Consider the following 17,335-nt stretch of genomic DNA (forward strand, 5'->3'; position numbering starts at 1 on the left):
TGGTTGCGAACCAATCGATTTCGTCCCTACGTTATATCGGCACCGAACATGCCACCCTCCCTAGGAGAGGGCGTGACCTCGACAATTTATTGTTAAAACGAGAGGCTGTCTGGATCTTTAATTTACAGACCATTGCTCCCGTTGGTCTCAACGTCGACTTTGATCTGAAGCCATTCTCGTGATTATTGTGATTTTGCTGTTGTAAATGTTTGTAGGCTTATGGGGCCAAATTGTATCTATGATCGTATGCTATCCATTCATAGAAAAATATATAATTTAACCTTTATTTATCCAGGTTTTTCTCATTGAGATAACATCTCTTTTCCAAGAGAGACCTGGTCCAATAGCAGCAGGGGGAACAACGTTTCAGACAAAACAACTTACATACACTAACACAACATTAAACAAAACTATAAACACACACAGTACAACAATTACATATTATGTTAAAAAACACAAAAGTCTTGACTAAAAAACAGCTGTCCTAAAGACAATTACACTCTACTATATTTACAATGATCAAGTGTTTAAACTCCACCAACGAATATAGATCATCAAATTTAAAATGTTCAGGAGAGAATTCCAGGACCACGGAGCTGAGTAACTAAAACTATTTCTACCATGACCTGTTCTAATTTTTGTTACTGTTACAAGCAAATGAAAATGGGACTGTAATTGATATTTATTTACCGACCTGATTAAAAAAGAACAAAGATAAAATGTCATTTTACCCAATATAGCCTTATAAACCGAAGTCGGGTCCTCTCCTTGTTCGGGCGACGCTCGGCGTCGCCGGTCTCATAGCCATCGTTTTCCATTTCCCTCTTTTTACTTGTTGTGTATTTAACCCTCTGTTCCCTCTGTTCCCCCCATGTCTTTGTGTAGGATTGTTTATTGAAGTGCACGTTCCCCGTGAGCACACGATGGGTTATTTTTGTGCCCATTTATCTTGTTGTTCTGGATGCCGTTGGTTTTGCTTAATAAATCTTTGGTTATTACCCAGTTCTGCTCTCCTGCGCCTGACTTCTCTGCCACCACTTACTGCTACAGTTTAAGCCTACGCAAGGTCAATGACGACCAGCCAATGACGCTGTAGAGATCACAATGATGTGTTTGACGTTTTTGATTGGTAATGAACCTGAGGGCTGAATGATATACTGAATCAAGGGTAGTGGTTGAGGCCTGCATATATATATATAACATCTCTAAAACTGCCAGTAATGTACATCGTACCAGCTCCTTCCTGGACTCCAGAGAAAAACAAGCCTTATGCCAGTAATAAAATCCTATTTTCAGCCAGAGCTTCCTTATCAAGTTCCTTATCAAGTTCTCCACATGAACAGTGAAGCTCAGTTTGACATCAACCCACACACCCAAATATTTATACACTTTGACTGGCTCTATACTATGTCCAGCCAATGTAGCAATGACATGATTAGTAACATGCCTGGCATTTGAAATTCAGAACTGGCTTCAAATTATACAGTTTCTGTTGTATGATGTTAAATGCTCTTTTCAAAAGATAAAGATAAACTACCACCACTTGAATAAAGAACAGTATAATCTGCATAAAAATCTGATGTTTCAATATGATAACCCAATGTTGTTGATATACAAAAGGAAAAACAGTGGGCCCAAAATACAACCTTGCAGAACACTTGAACACAACTCTATTATAACCATCCTCCATTACACATTGTGTACGATTTGATAGGTAATTAAAAAACCAATCTATATCATGACCTGTAATTCCACAATATTTTAACCTTAGCACTAACACAGCATGGTCCACGGTGTCAAAAGCCTTCGACAAATCAATAAAGACAGACACACTTCTTATCAAGAGCACAGTGGATGTCATTTAAAACCGTCCATGTTGCTGAAACAGTGCTGTGGCCAGACCTAAAGCCTGACTGCATTCCATTTAAGATGTTGTTTTCTTGGAGGTAGGCCTTCAGCTGCCTACTAACTAAGGACTCCAGTACCTTTGACAGTACAGACAATTTTGATATGGGTCAATAGTTGTCAAGTAGCGAAGGATCTCCACCTTTCAGGAGAGGCAGTACAAAAGCAGATTTCCATAACTTGGGGATTTCCTTAACGTCAAGCGTGAGCTAAAAACATATAGGGGGGAGTAATGATGTCAGCAGCTAGGTGGAGGAAGTGGGGGTCTAGTTCATCAGGGCCAGGTGATTTCTTTCTAGCAATTTCTTTCACGGCTTTACACACTTCGGAACCAGAGAAGGGTGAGAAGGAGAACCTGGCGAAAACTGCCTGCATCTATTAAATGCTTATTCAAAGCTTTCAGAATGGAGGTTCTCTCAGTTACAACCTGAGTGTCCACCAACAATAGTTTGGGAAGCTGTGAATCTTCTTTTCACTCCAAACCTTTCACTTCTTGACAAAATGTGGAGGGATTATTTAAATGATCTGAAGTAGATTTCAGGTAGTGGTCTGCTTTCACTTTTCAGATCAAACCCACGGCCATATTTCAAAGACGTTTAAAAGCCATCCAATCACCCGCTGACCCTCTTGCTTTAGCCCATATAGCATTTTGTTCCCTTATGACTTTAGTAAGTTCCTCAGTAAACCAGGGGTTCTCTCTGCCCTTAAACCTGAATTTATTTAAAGGGGCCTATTGCATACATCCTGGAATACGTTGTGCATGTAACTAAAGGCTAGTTCAACATCAGGGATTCATTCCATTCAATAGATAGATACATCATGTAAAAAACCTTGATTATCAAACCCCTTCCAGTGTCCTTTCGTAATGACATGTGGAGAATGCTTCGGAATTTTACCATCTCTCACACAGGCAGTAGCACAGTGATCACTTACATCGATGGAACAGTAGTGGAGAGGGTAGTAAGTTTTAAGTTCCTCGGTGTACACATCACAGACAAACTGAATTGGTCCACCCACATAGACAGCATCGTGAAGAAGGCGCAGAAGCGCCTCTTCAACCTCAGGAGGCTGAAGAAATTCGGCTTGTCACCAAAAGCACTCACAAACTTCTACAGATGCACAATTGAGAGCATCCTGTCGGGCTGTATCACCGCCTGGTACGGCAACTGCTCCACCCACAACCGTAAGGCTCTCCAGAGGGTAGTGAGGTCTGCACAACGCATCACCGGGGGCAAACTACCTGCCCTCCAGGACACCTACACCACCCGATGTCACAGGAAGGCCATAAAGATCATCAAGGACAACAACCACCTGAGCCACTGCCTGTTCACCCCGCTATCATCCAGAAGGCGAGGTCAGTACAGGTGCATCAAAGCTGGTACCGAGAGACTGAAAAACAGCTTCTATCTGAAAAACAGCTTCTAGGCCATCAGACTGTTAAACAGCCACCACTAACATTGAGTGGCTGCTGCCAACACACTCACTCAACTCCAGCCACTTTAATAATGGGAATTGATGGGAAATGATGTAAAATATATCACTAGCCACTTTAAACAATGCTTCCTAATATAATGTTTACATACCCTACATTATTCATCTCATATGTATATGTATATACTGTACTCTATATCATCTACTGCATCTTTATGTAATACATGTATCACTAGCCACTTTAACTATGCCACTTTGTGTACATACTCATCTCATATGTATATACTGCACTCAATACCATCTACTGTATCTTGCCTATGCCGCTCTGTACCATCACTCATTTATATATCTTTATGTACATATTCTTTATCCCCTTACACTTGTGTCTATAAGGTAGTAGTTTTGGAATTGTTAGCTAGATTACTTGTTGGTTATTACTGCATTGTCGGAACTAGAAGCACAAGCATTTCGCTACACTCGCATTAACATCTGCTAACCATGTGTATGTGACAAATAAAATTAGATTTGATTTGATTTATGTCATTTGTAAAATAAAATAAAATTCCAGAAGCATTAAAATAATGAAGAGTATTGGTTAAAATCCAATCAGTCAAAGAGGATTTCAGAGGATACTTTATATTCAACCTCATTACACTGTTGACAATCTGAGTGAGATTGTAGGTATTGCATAGAATTTTGAGATGATCAGAACTAGATGTTAACCAATCCTGATTCAGATCACCCATCAGGACAAACTCAGAGTTGACATGCTGTGATAATCTGAAAATACAACCCAGAGAGCCAGCAGTAGTATATGATCTATAACAACAAGATACAACTATATGTAAACAGGAGCCAAGGTTAAGGTTCCCAAAACTCCACAGAGCAAGCGTGTGGTTTCTCCCAAAACTCGAGGGAGAAACAGTCATATATTTCCTCATTCACAGAGCAAGCGTGTGGTTTCTCCCACGTGCTTGAACAACAGCAACATGAACAACAGCAACATGTTACTTATTGCCTCATCGTTTGACCTGAGAGAAACACAGCACTAAGCAATCTAAGACATGTAGCCAACACAAACTCAACTCAAACTCTCATTAAATGAGCTATGAATTCATATAAACATTTTTCCTAAATAATAATACAAACATAACAAATATTACTAATCAAATATTCCAACAGCAGATAATTTAACAAGTCAGCGATGTAGAGGGAGAGAGAGAGTGTCGAGGGCATCTGTACCAGACTGGGAGAGACAGACCAGGACAGGCGGGGGGGGAACCTGTACCAGACTAGGAGAGACAGACCAGAGCAGGTGGGGAGCAGTGCAGCAGGTAACAGGGTATGTGAGAGTGTCCAGAGATGAGTCTTTCCTTGGAGCAGGACATAGAGCAGAACTAGGACGGCATCATACTTTCTGCACTACAGAAACTACAGGACCAGTCAAAAGTTGGGACACACCTGACAGACAATCAGACAATCAGATGAGAAAAAAATGATAGTCCCACTAAGCCCAAACCAGATAGGATGGTGTATCGCTGCAGAATGCTCTGGTAGCCATACTGGTTAAGTGTGCCTTGAATTCGAAATATCACCGACAGTGTCACCAGCAAATCACCCCCACACCATCACACCATCTCCTATCAAGTGAAATGCAAATGACTATCAATTACTGCAAAGAAACCACTACTAAAGGACACCAATAATAAGAAGAAAATGGCTTGGGCCGAGAAACACAAGCGATGGACATTAGACCTGTGGAAATCTGTCCTTTGTTCTGATGAGTCCAAATGTAATATTTCTGGTTCCAACAGCCGTGTCTTTGTGAGACGCAGGGTAGGTGAACAAATGATCTCTGCATGTGTGGTTCTCACTGTGAAGCATGGAGGAGGAGATGTGTTGGTGCTCTGCTGGTGACACTGTCAGTAATTTATTTAGAATTCAAGGCACACTTAACCAGCATAGCTACCACAGCATTCTGCAGTGATTCGCCATCCCATCTGGATTGCGCTTAGTGGGATCATTTGTGGGATCATTTGTTTTTCAACCGGACAATGACCCAACACACCTCCAGGCTGTGTAAGGGCTATTTGACCATGAAGGAGAGTGATGGAGTGATGCATCAGATGACCTGGCCTCCACTTGATTTGTTTAACACGTTTTTGGTTACTATGTGATTCCATGTGTTATTTCATAGTTTTGATGTCTTCACTATTATTCTACAATGTAGAAAATAGTAAAAATAAAGAAAAACCCTTGAATGAGTAGGTGTGTCCAAACTTTTGACTGATACTGTATGTTAAGGGGATCTTTCACCCCAATAGCAAAGGTTCATACCTCTAAATACCATCTCATTAGATGGAGCCATTTCCCCCCATTAGTTTGGGATTCAGACCTGCAGTCATCTTGATTTCAGACTACTTTGGAGAAGTGTTCCACAGGCAGTAAATCTATTGTAGAATAAATGGAACCTGGATCCATTTCATTCTATTAACATGGTGTATGTGTGTTATAGCAGTAATGGGGTTAAACTGATATTAAAATGACAACTCCATAGATGGTACCAGGTCAGTGGAGTTCCTACAGTTCCTACAGTTCCGACAGTACTGATCAACATAGCTGACCTGATGCAGAGGTGGACCAGTGATGTTTTCCTCTCAGTGGTGAGGCCCTCTTCACCTGTTGTGATCTGTCCAACAAATATCCCCGGTGAAGCCAGGGTCCTGTCTCATCCAACACTTCAATGACTGTTATGGAAGTGAGCATTATCTAACATTAACTATTTTGTCTTATGAAATTATGTAGAAAAAGAATGTCATTAATGAGGGAATAAAATAAGTCCAGTACAACCATTACCTCTCTTTCACATCCCTCTATCATCGCTCCATGGGGGAGTCCAACCATTACCTCTCTCCTCTTTCACATCCCTCTATCATCACTCCATGGGGGAGTACAACCATTACCTCTCTCACATCCCTCTATCATCACTCCATGGGGGAGTACAACCATTACCTCTCTCCTCTTTCACATCCCTCTATCATCACTCCATGGGGGAGTACAACCATTACCTCTCTCCTCTTTCACATCCCTCTATCATCACTCCATGGGGGAGTACAACCATTACCTCTCTCCTCTTTCACATCCCTCTATCATCACTCCATGGGGGAGTACAACCATTACCTCTCTCCTCTTTCACATCCCTCTATCATCACTCCATGTAGGTGTCCCAATAATCTCTCCTTCCTCCTGAAGTGTAAACAAATGTAAAAGCATTGGGTTGGTGTTGGCATGGGGTAGAGGGAGTTTACATATACCAGTCATTTCCTTTATAATCCATGAAGGGGAGTGGACAAGTTCACATTTAGAAAGGAGAGATCATTGGGACACACCCCATGTGTCCTGATAACTACAGGAATGAAACCATATTGAGGGTGTCTGTTTTCTATAGAGAGAGAGAGAGAGAAAGAGAGCGAGAGAAAGAGATAGAAAGAGAGCGAAAGAGAGAACATCAGGTAAAGTTGTGGAGATGAGGGAATATGTGATCAGAACCCCTCCAGTCTGGTTAACCACAGTTAGGTCCAGTATAGACGATCAATACAAGTCACCATTTAGAATGTGACCCAGTTCAATGGGTCTGAACAGAACTGGGGGATGTCAGACATGAAGTTGTCTAAACACAACTGGAATATGATTACTTTGTGATTCATTGTTAATGGATTTTCAATTAGGAACACAGAGGAACAACCTGACAACACACATAACAAACTAACAATAAAAACAAAGAGGAAACCACTAAAGTCATGACCATATTGTCTTGTTGTAATGACAGGGAGAAACAATCTAACATCTAGAACACTACTTTAGATCAGGTCTAATAAAGCCTAGTGCACTACGCAGGGAATAGGGAGCTATTTGGAACAGAGACACTAACTCCTGGATGAAAATCTTTCTCTCCCTCATCTGTCTGATATGTCTGCCCATTTCCCCTCCCATCCTCCCTTTTCATTCTATTCTATCAGCCACACCACTAGCTCACCTCCACACAATCCATTTACAAGTTAAAGACACCTTGGAATAAATAACAAAGGAAAACTATTACTAGATGAAGTTTAATGTTGTATTTTTTATTTCCCATCACCATAAGTCATATTTAATCACTGAACAGTAGCAGACCCAACTTCATCTGTTCCTGACTCTGGATAGTGGATTAAAAAGACCATAAATCTCCAATGATATTAAAGTACTATTCTGAACATTACTGATAAACTGAGTGGCAAGTCAAGATATCTGCTGGTTTTATTGTTTGGTCAATACCACCACCTGCTGGACAGGTTTAATGTTGCTTGACTGAGCAGTATGGGAGGATGAAAGATGCCAAATTTAGGGCCGGTTTCCTGGACCTCTACATTGAACATACTTTTTAGTCCAGGACTAGGATTAATCTGTGTCCGTTCCATATAGTTTAGTTAGTTAGTAAGTGATAGTACCTGTCCCATATAGTTTAGTTAGTTAGTAAGTGATAGTACCTGTCCCATATAGTTTAGTTAGTTAGTAAGTGATAGTACCTGTCCCATATAGTTTAGTTAGTTAGTAAGTGATAGTACCTGTCCCATATAGTTTAGTTAGTTAGTAAGTGATGGTACCTATCCCATATAGTTTAGTTAGTTACTTAGTGATACTACCTGTTCAATGCCACTGAGGAGAACTACATAGAGACAGAGACCCAATTGAGAAAACATATCGATGGTTCTGAATGACTACCAATATACATCAACACCATACATCATGATTCATGGAAATGTACAAGATTAAAATATTTGATAAAAATAAGTACATTACATTTTAATTCAATTATACAGTCAGACAAATTATTGTACAGAAAAACAGACCATTATATCTGGGGACCATCACCACCAGCATGACTACTATCTATGTGGATCCTACTACAGTTTAACCAGCTCAGCTATAGACTATACCAGCATGACTAGTATCTATGTGGACCCTACTACAGTTTAACCAGCTCAGCAATAGACTATACCAGCATGACTAGTATCTATATGGACCCTACTACAGTTTAACCAGCTCAGCAGTACCAATGAGCCAAAACCCAGGATAGAGGGGCTGAGTGAATGTGGTCTGGACTCTGTAGAGGAGGGTCATTGTGTCAGAGACACTGTAGAAGGACAGAGTACCTGCCTTGTGATCCAGGTACACTCCTACTCTGGAGGACTGACGGCCTGATACTTTAGTCTTAACATTATTGTGTCTGAAATAATAACTACCACGATAACACTGTAAACTCCAGGACTTGTTATTGTATCCAAATGCACCATCATTACCTGTCTCTGTTCTGCTGATGTTTTTATATGAGACTGCTATATCAACATCCTCCCCACTCCACTTTACCTCCCAGTAACAGCGTCCAGACAGACCTTCTCTACACAGAACCTGCTCGTCGTTGGTAAATCTGTCTGGATGGTCAGGATATGGATGGACTTGGCCTGTATAGGTCACTTTTCTTTTCCCTTCAGACAGAGAGAGGTGTGTGTGTGCTGTGTTTGGGTCCAGTGTGAGCTGACAGGAATCTGGGAGAAGAGCAGAGAAGAGACCAATGAGGGGAGTTAGAACAATAAGTTATGTCAGATACTGTATCTACCCTGTCTTTGATTAGAACACAGCAGCGATCAAATCAGAGAAATATGAGGAGTCAGATTGATACCCAGTCTTTGATTAGATCTACTATTGCTATATATTTCTAGAGGGATTGTTAGGAGTGTCAGTAAAAAGAGACTGTTAGTTACTTCACAATAAAGAGACTCACATTGTAAAAACTGTTCTCTGGTCTTGGGCTCTGGAGGCAGTACAACATCCACTATATTCACTACAGACACACAAACACATTGACAGAGAGAGGGAATGTTATCATCATACCATATTCCACATGTATATGACTAGTAGGGAACTTTCAATGGTCTAAAGTTTATGTTCTTATTATTTTCAACACACCTGTAGTGGAGATCTTGTTCCATTCTCCTTTAAGGAAGTCTTCTAGTTTCTCTCTCAGTTCAGACACAGTCTTACTCACATCTCCAAAGTACTGAAGAGGATGGACAACGATGCTGGGTAAGTCTGAAGATACACTGATACTAGAGAGAGACTGATAACTCTGGAGAGAGAGAGAGAGAGAGAGAGACAGACAGACAGACAGACATAGAGACAGAGAGACAGAGGTTATTCAGGGAGAGAGAGAGAGACAGGACAACATAATGATTGAGATGAATAGTTTCACATTAAGTTAATTTAATATCACATGTATCAAGGCAGTTTAGTTACCTGGAGGAAATGGATGTGATCCTCTGTGTGTGAGAGCTGCTCCAGCTCAGTGCTTCTCTTCCTCAGCTCAGCGATCTCCTGCTTCAGTTGCTCCAGGAGTCCTTCAGCTTGACTCACTTGAGCCTTCTCTTGGGCTCTGATCAGCTCTTTCACCTCAGAGCTCCTTCTCTCAATAGAGCGGATCAGCTTAGTGAAGATCTGATCACAGTCCTCCACTGCTGCCTGTGCAGAACTCTGTTGAGTGAGACAGAGAGAGAGAGACAGAGAGAGACAGTAGGTACAGTAGCCTCTGCACCACTTTGAGTCATAACTCTGCCACCCTGCTCTCCAGGTCCACCAGGCCTTGTCCCCCTCCTGGACAGGCAGGTACAGCACTGACACCCTCAGCCAGTGACGCCCAGACCAGAAAATAATTCACTAACTTACTCTGTAGGTCCACAAGCAGACCACCGGGGGGTTGAGAGTGGACCGTTTCTGGCAAAGGGAGGATGCTGCCAAGTTGTTGATGATCAGCACCCTCCCTCTGTATGACACTTGGGAGAGGAGACACCTCCACTTCTTCATCCTCGACTCAACCACTTGTGACAGTCCTTCCCAGTTCTTTCTAACCCACCCCTCAGAGCCCAGATATATACTGGGCCCTCCGCCTGACTGGCTGTCAGCTCTGGGTCCAATGAGACGTCTGAAAATAAGGCCTCTTCATCCGCAGACTCACCCCCCGTCTTCCTCCTCCATTGGCACAATAACTTCCTCCTCCTCCCCAGTCTGCTCCCCTGCACTTCCTCCCTGATCAGTGCCTCCTCCCCAATGACAGGAAATATTTCCTGTGATGAGCCCACCAAGTCTTTACCCACTGGAGTCTCTGTTACAACAGCAACCTGCCTTTGCTCAGTAACCCAGCTGCAACCCTCCTCACCACAGCTTTCTCCACGGCCTGCACACCACCACTTGGCCCTGCTCTACTCTCCTCCCTCCTGGTCCCTCCTCCAGTGTCCTGCACACCACCACTTGGTCCTGCTCTACTCTCTTCCCTCCTGGTCCCCCCTCCAGTATCCTGCCCCATAGCAGAGCTAGACCCAGCCTCTGCCCCCTGAGTCCTAGTAGGCTGGACAATAGATCCAGTCAAAACATCCAAAGAACGTTGTCTGAGCTGGAACACTAGTGAAGCCATAGCAAATTAATTTAAACAAATCTTCAGAGCCTCTTTCTGTTGATGATGCTATGATGCTATGATGCTTAGAATTCTATTTCCCATAAGTGGCACCTTTTTATTTTACCACTAAAACCTGTTCTTAGGACGAAGCTGAAAAATAACAACTGGTGTAGAAAGTTAACATCTGCACCTCGATGTTGCCAAGTGTGTTTATGTCTGCATTACCAGGAAGTAGGAAAGAAATTCCAACTTCTGGTCTTGCGATAGATAACAGCAGAGGACGCTGCCCAGTCATTAGAAAGAGGAGATTATCCTGATTAAAATGGTGTCTGACATGAAAACATCTAAATATACACATTGTGAGATATTTTGTAAAATAAACAGACATACCTATATTTCCCCTTTAGGAAACAATGGGACGACCTCAGAGTTTCAGGAGTATTTTATGTTTTACCTATTAACTATTATCAATTGGTAACAACATTGTACGCTGCCCAAACTTAGATCATTAGAAATAATAGGTTTTCCTGATTAAAATGATGTAGAACTTCAAACCATTAAAATAAATACATCTATTAGAGATACTTGGAGAAGTAGACAGACATGTCCCTATTTCCACAAAACAATGGCAGTCTGAAAGTTATAACAGCAGTCGTTTATTTAACCAGCTACCATTTATCTACTACCATTTGACCTTTTGTGTTTAATATTTAGTTGTTTGTAATCTAGCGGTTAAAAGCGTTGGGCAATAACCGAAAGGTGGATGGTTCGTATCCCACTGCCGACTAGGTGAAAAATCTGTAAATCGCCTTTTTTTAGCCTTTTAGCCTTTAGGCTTTATCCACCAAACTACACAATCCTCTATCCCATTCCCTCCTGCACACTTCCCACATCTTGGAATCTCCCTCCTACAAACTCCTGCAACATGACCATAAACTTTGTACCTGAAACTCCTTTCAATGGTGCCCTGTTCCTGAGAGTAAAACAAGAAACAGATCTTGACCCAAGTTGTGTGACACGGAGCGCCCTGGTCAGGTCCACTACAGGTTACCTTCACTGATTCAACTGACCCCAACTCCTTTCCCACCCACCCTGAAACCACACATGGATCTGCCAAAATTTATGGATCCACATTCTCCAAAAATGTAACTCCTACTGCACCAGATTCTTCTTTATCATGTCCATTGATGTCAGGCTCTGGTTCTGAGCTCTTCACCACACCTTATACCTCACTTAACTCTCCCTCATTCACATCCATTTCACCTCCAGAACTCAGTCTGGTGCACGGCTCACTCTGTTTGCACTTGAATTATAACATTTGAAATGTCTCTATTCTTTTGAAACTTTTGAGAGTGTAATGTTTACTGTTAATTTCTGTTTTTTTATTCATTTTTGTTTATTATCTATTTCACTTGCTTTGGCAATGTAAACATATATTTTCCATGCCAATGAAGCCCTATGAATTCAATTCAATTGAGAGAGAGAGAGAGCTCCATGTTAATGTATAGGGGACATGAGTCGGTCATGGTTACTCATGACCGATGAGGTAGGCGCGCCTGCGACTTCAAATTCAGTGTTGGCCCAATAGGGAATTTCCTCTTGGTGTAACGATCAATATGTTGGTTTCTCCTGCAGTAGACCTGGGTTCATATCCTGTCAGTTACATTAAGCAGTCTATTGTCTGAAAGGGGTCCAAGCAGCCTGTTACCAACAGTGGGGTCAGTGATATTGGATAGGGGTCCCTCTCCCTCTCTCTGAATGGAGAAGAAAAGTGAAATGGTGTGTCTCCTCTGGTCAACAATACTCACCTTGAAAGACTCCACAGCCTGTTGGAGCTCCTTCAGCTCCTTCTCTCTCTCCTGGAATCTCTGCTGGACCTTCTGCTGACTCATCCTTAGCTTCCTCTGTGGATAATCACTCTTCAATGAGCTATTAAACTTTATTTGTCCAGTAGATCAATAGTAAAACCCTTCCAACTAGTATAGTCATGTGACATAGGGTCCATAGAGAGGAAGGTCTAAAATATTGATGGTCCCTTTACAATATGATATTATGTTGCTCTGTGAATTATTATAGTTGTTATGGTAGGCCTACAGGTATCAAGGGGTTGAGACTGAACGTTTGACTCATAAAAGGGCATTCAGAATGATAATAGTGTTTGACTTAAGAAAATGGTGAAACTTTTGGTGAAAATGGTGAATCTCAAGGTTTGTGTTCATATTTGTTCTGCTGAGGATCACTTTCATTTGAATGATCTCATATTCAAACAGTCTTAGTTCCTACTGTATCTTTAATTATTTGTTTGTCAGACAGTCACCAACAAGTTGTTCTGGTCTTACCTGTTTCTCAGTCCTCTCTGCTGCAGCTGACACTGTATCATGGCCTTTATGTTCATCCATCAAACACTGATAACAGATACACTGCTGATCGGTACGACAGTAAACCTCCAGCAATTTGTCATGATGAGAGCAGATCTTTTCCTGTAGTTGTGCAGTGGCTTTGACCAGCTTGTGCTTCTTGAAAGCAGGAGATTCATAGTGAGATTGGAGGTGAGTCTCGCAGTAAGAGGCCAGACACACCAGACAGGACATGAGGGCTTTCTGCTTTCTGGTCCCAGTGCAGAAATCACACGCCACATCTACAGGTCCAGCATAGCACAGAGCAGGAGGGGGAGCAGCCTGGAGTCCTGTCTTCTTCAGTTTCTCCACCACCTCAGCCAACATGTTATTTTTTCTCAGATTAGGCCTTGGAGTGAAGGTCTGTCTGCACTGAGGACAGCTATAGACCCCTTTCAGAACATCCTGATCCCAGCAGCCCTCAATACAGCTCCTACAGTAACTGTGTCCACAGGGAATAGCCACCGGCTCCTTCAGTAGATCCAGACAGACAGAACAACAGAACTGGTCCTGGTCCAGCAGAACTCCCTGCTGAGCCATTTGGACGGTTGTTCACTCTCACACAGACAGACGACAAAGTTTCATTTCCACAGAAGCGAGTTTCCTGCAAGAGGGGCTGGGTTAGAGGGAGGGAGGGGTTAGAAGGAGGGAGGGGTTAGAGGGAGGGAGGGGTTAGAGGGAGGGAGGGGTTAGAGAGAGAACTGTTTTCAATGTTAATAGAGACAAATATTTTAGTTCCCAGGTTAAGTAGAGTGGTTCGATTATATAAAGGGTAACAGTTTATTTTTTTAACCTTTATTTAACTAGGCAAGTCAGTTAAGAACAAATTCTTATTTTCAATAACAGCCTGACAGTGGGTTGACTGCCTGTTCAGGGGAAGAACAACAGATTTGTACCTTGTCAGCTCGGGGGTTTGAACTTGCAACCTTGCGGTTTCTAGTCCAACTGCCGCCCCAAGTAGTTCATATGTATAATGTTTTTAATGAATGCCGTAATGTCTTAAACTGATGTGATATGACAATAACTATTAGCGCCCATAATAACTCAAACGTGGTTGTAAAACTGTACAATGTGTAATAGATAATTAGCTACAATCGGTGGAGGGGGACTTGACATGGATACAATGTACTGTATGTGAAATGAATACTGTATGTAATGACTGATCATTGAGAATGATGGAACACTTTACATTACAGTGTGTTTATTGGTGTGTAATTGGTCCTGTTACTACAGTGGTGTAACAGGTACTGTGATGCCTCATTATTCCACTGTACCAGCAGCAGTAACCCGAACCACTAATAAGGCTACTGTCATGGAAAGTGGTACAGGAAATATAAAGTAAGGATTTATACATGTCATCTATGATATACTGTATGTAATGATATGTCTATGTCTTCTAGATGGTGTTCTATACTGTATGTAATGATATGTCTATGTCTTCTAGATGGTGTTCTATACTGTATGTAATGATATGTCTCTGTCTCCTAGATGGTGTTCTATACTGTATGTAATGATATGTCTTCTAGATGGTGTTCTATACTGCATGTAATGATATGTCTATGTCTTCTAGATGGTGTTCTATACTGTATGTAATGATATGTCTATGTCTTCTAGATGGTGTTCTATACTGTATGTAATGATATGTCTCTGTCTCTGTCTTCTAGATGGTGTTCTATACTGTATGTAATGATATGTCTCTGTCTCCTAGATGGTGTTCTATACTGTATGTAATGATATGTCTCTGTCTTCTATATGGGGTTCTATACTGTATGTAATGATATGTCTATGTCTTCTAGATGGTGTTCTATACTGTATGTAATGATATGTCTCTGTCTTCTAGATGGTGTTCTATACTGTATGTAATGATATGTCTCTGTCTTCTAGATGGTGTTGTATACTGTATGTAATGATATGTCTTCTAGATGGTGTTCTATACTGTATGTAATGATATCTCTTCTAGATGGTGTTCTATACTGTATGTAATGATATGTCTCTGTCTCCTATGTGGGGTTATATACTATATGTAATGATATGTCTATGTCTTCTAGATGGGGTTATATACTGTATGTAATGATATGTCTATGTCTTCTAGATGGTGTTCTATACTGTATGTAATGATATGTCTCTGTCTTCTAGATGAGGTTCTGTACTGTATGTAATGATATGTCTCTGTCTTCTAGATGGTGTTCTATACTGTATGTAATGATATGTCTCAGTCTTCTAGATGGTGGTCTATACTGTATGAATTCTGAGAATATTAAATATGAATCTATTAGAATCTATGTTCTTAATAAAGTTGTTAAAGTTGTTTTTGTTTCACTGAAACATTTCATTTTGGGACTAAAAGGGGATGAAACATCTACTTTCTGTCTAGAAAACAAATACCAAATGTTCTCAATGTTTCTGTCTTATTTCAGCTGTTGTTGTACACATCAACGTGCTCCACTTCTCTGTTGAAGAAACAATGGTTATTCAATGTAACAGAGTGATCTATCACAGTGTCAGACTGTTACACATAGACAGTAATCATGGTTCCTTTCCATGTCAATGTAACAGAGTGATCTATCACAGTGTCAGACTGTTACACATAGACAGTAATCATGGTTCCTTTCCATGTCAATGTAACAGAGTGATCTATCACAGTGTCAGACTGTTACACATAGACAGTAATCATGGTTCCTTTCCATGTCAATGTAACAGAGTGATCTATCACAGTGTCAGACTGTTACACATAGACAGTAATCATGGTTCCTTTCCATGTCAATGTAACAGAGTGATCTATCACAGTGTCAGACTGTTACACATAGACAGTAATCATGGTTCCTTTCCATGTCAATGTAACAGAGTGATCTATCACAGTGTCAGACTGTTACACATAGACAGTAATCATGGTTCCTTTCCATGTCAATGTAACAGAGTGATCTATCACAGTGTCAGACTGTTACACATAGACATTAATCATGGTTCCTTTCCATGTCAATGTAACAGAGTGATCTATCACAGTGTCAGACTGTTACACATAGACAGTAATCATGGTTCCTTTCCATGTCAATGTAACAGAGTGATCTGTCACAGTGTCAGACTGTTACACATAGACAGTAATCATGGTTCCTTTCCATGTCAATGTGGATGTGTAATAACACTGTGTTATAATAGTGCTCTGACCAAGAAGCTGCTGGGAAACGCGTCAGCAATTCATATCATTGAAGGGAAATAATCTGCTGTCCTGAACCTTCTTTTACCAATTCACTATTTAAAGTCATTTACAAAACTTTATCTGGGTTTGATTAAACTTGGCTGAACAGATGAGAAAAAAAGTAATTAAGTTAAGTATATTTTGTTAAGTATATTTTTACCATTTCCCCTCCCATCTTCCCTTTTCATTCTATTCTATCAGCCACACCACTAGCTCACCTCCACACAATCCATCTACAAGTTAAAGACACACCTTGGAATAAATAACAAAGGAAAACTATTACTAGATGAAGTTTAGTGTTGTATTTTTTATTTCCCATCACCATAAGTCATATTTAATCACTGAACAGTAGCAGACCTAACTTCATCTGTTCCTGACTCTGGATAGTGGATTAAAAAGACCATCAATCTCCAATGATATTAAAGTACTATTCTGAACATTACTGATATACTGAGTGGCAAATCAAGATATCTGCTGGTTTTGTTGTTTGGTCAATACCACCACCTGCTGGACAGGTTTAATGATGCTCGACTGAGCAGTATGGGAGGATGCAAGTTGCCTCATTTCGGGCCAGTTTCCCGGACATCTACATTGAACATGCTTTTTAGTCCAGGACTAGGATTAATCTGTGGCTGGGAAAACAGACCATATAGTTTAGTAGAAAGTAAGTGATACCAGCTTGTAGTGGGCTGACTAGTCCTGAATTGTCCTTTTGTTCCTGGACCATTTTTCATGCAGCTCCAGGTGACAGAAAACACATCAATTAGGACCGAGCCTACAAGCTGTTCAATGATACTGAGGAGATTTACATAGAGACAGATAACTAATTGAGAAAACATATCAATGGTTCTGAATGACAGCCAATATATATCAACACCACACATCATGATTCATGGAAATGTACAATATTACTTTTTTTTA

At 41.0% G+C, this 17,335-nt stretch overlaps 1 protein-coding gene across 2 annotated transcripts; it reads right to left on the reverse strand.

The window, feature by feature from the left end:
* Positions 1–7,444: 7,444 nt before the first annotated feature.
* Positions 7,445–13,823, reverse strand: LOC110521260 (tripartite motif-containing protein 16). Of its 2 annotated transcripts, none has more exons than XM_036969434.1 (6): positions 13,162–13,823; positions 12,631–12,759; positions 9,670–9,903; positions 9,343–9,502; positions 9,158–9,217; positions 7,445–8,921 (listed from the first exon to the last, which is right to left on the reverse strand). In XM_036969434.1, the coding sequence occupies exons 1-6, from the start codon at positions 13,756–13,758 to the stop codon at positions 8,404–8,406; spliced, it is 1,698 nt and encodes a 565-aa protein (XP_036825329.1). In that variant the 5' UTR covers positions 13,759–13,823; the 3' UTR covers positions 7,445–8,403. The 2 variants fall into 2 exon arrangements, with proteins under 2 accessions (XP_036825329.1, XP_036825330.1); XM_036969435.1 differs by having other exon boundaries at positions 12,631–12,726; positions 13,162–13,822.
* Between the last annotated feature and the right edge of the window lie 3,512 nt (positions 13,824–17,335).

The sequence above is a fragment of the Oncorhynchus mykiss genome, chromosome 30 (genome assembly GCF_013265735.2).
Source record: "Oncorhynchus mykiss isolate Arlee chromosome 30, USDA_OmykA_1.1, whole genome shotgun sequence".
Lineage (NCBI taxonomy): Eukaryota > Metazoa > Chordata > Actinopteri > Salmoniformes > Salmonidae > Oncorhynchus > Oncorhynchus mykiss.

Coding starts and splice junctions, on each gene's coding strand:
- LOC110521260 (XM_036969434.1), bottom strand. CDS start 13,758: ATGGCTCAGCAGGGAGTTCTGCTGGACCAGGACCAGTTCTGTTGTTCT. Junction 9,218..9,342: donor GAACAAGATCTCCACTACAG/GTGTGTTGAAAA, acceptor GTGTGTCTGTAG/TGAATATAGTGGATGTTGTA. Junction 8,922..9,157: donor CAGAGAACAGTTTTTACAAT/GTGAGTCTCTTT, acceptor CTCTTCTCCCAG/ATTCCTGTCAGCTCACACTG.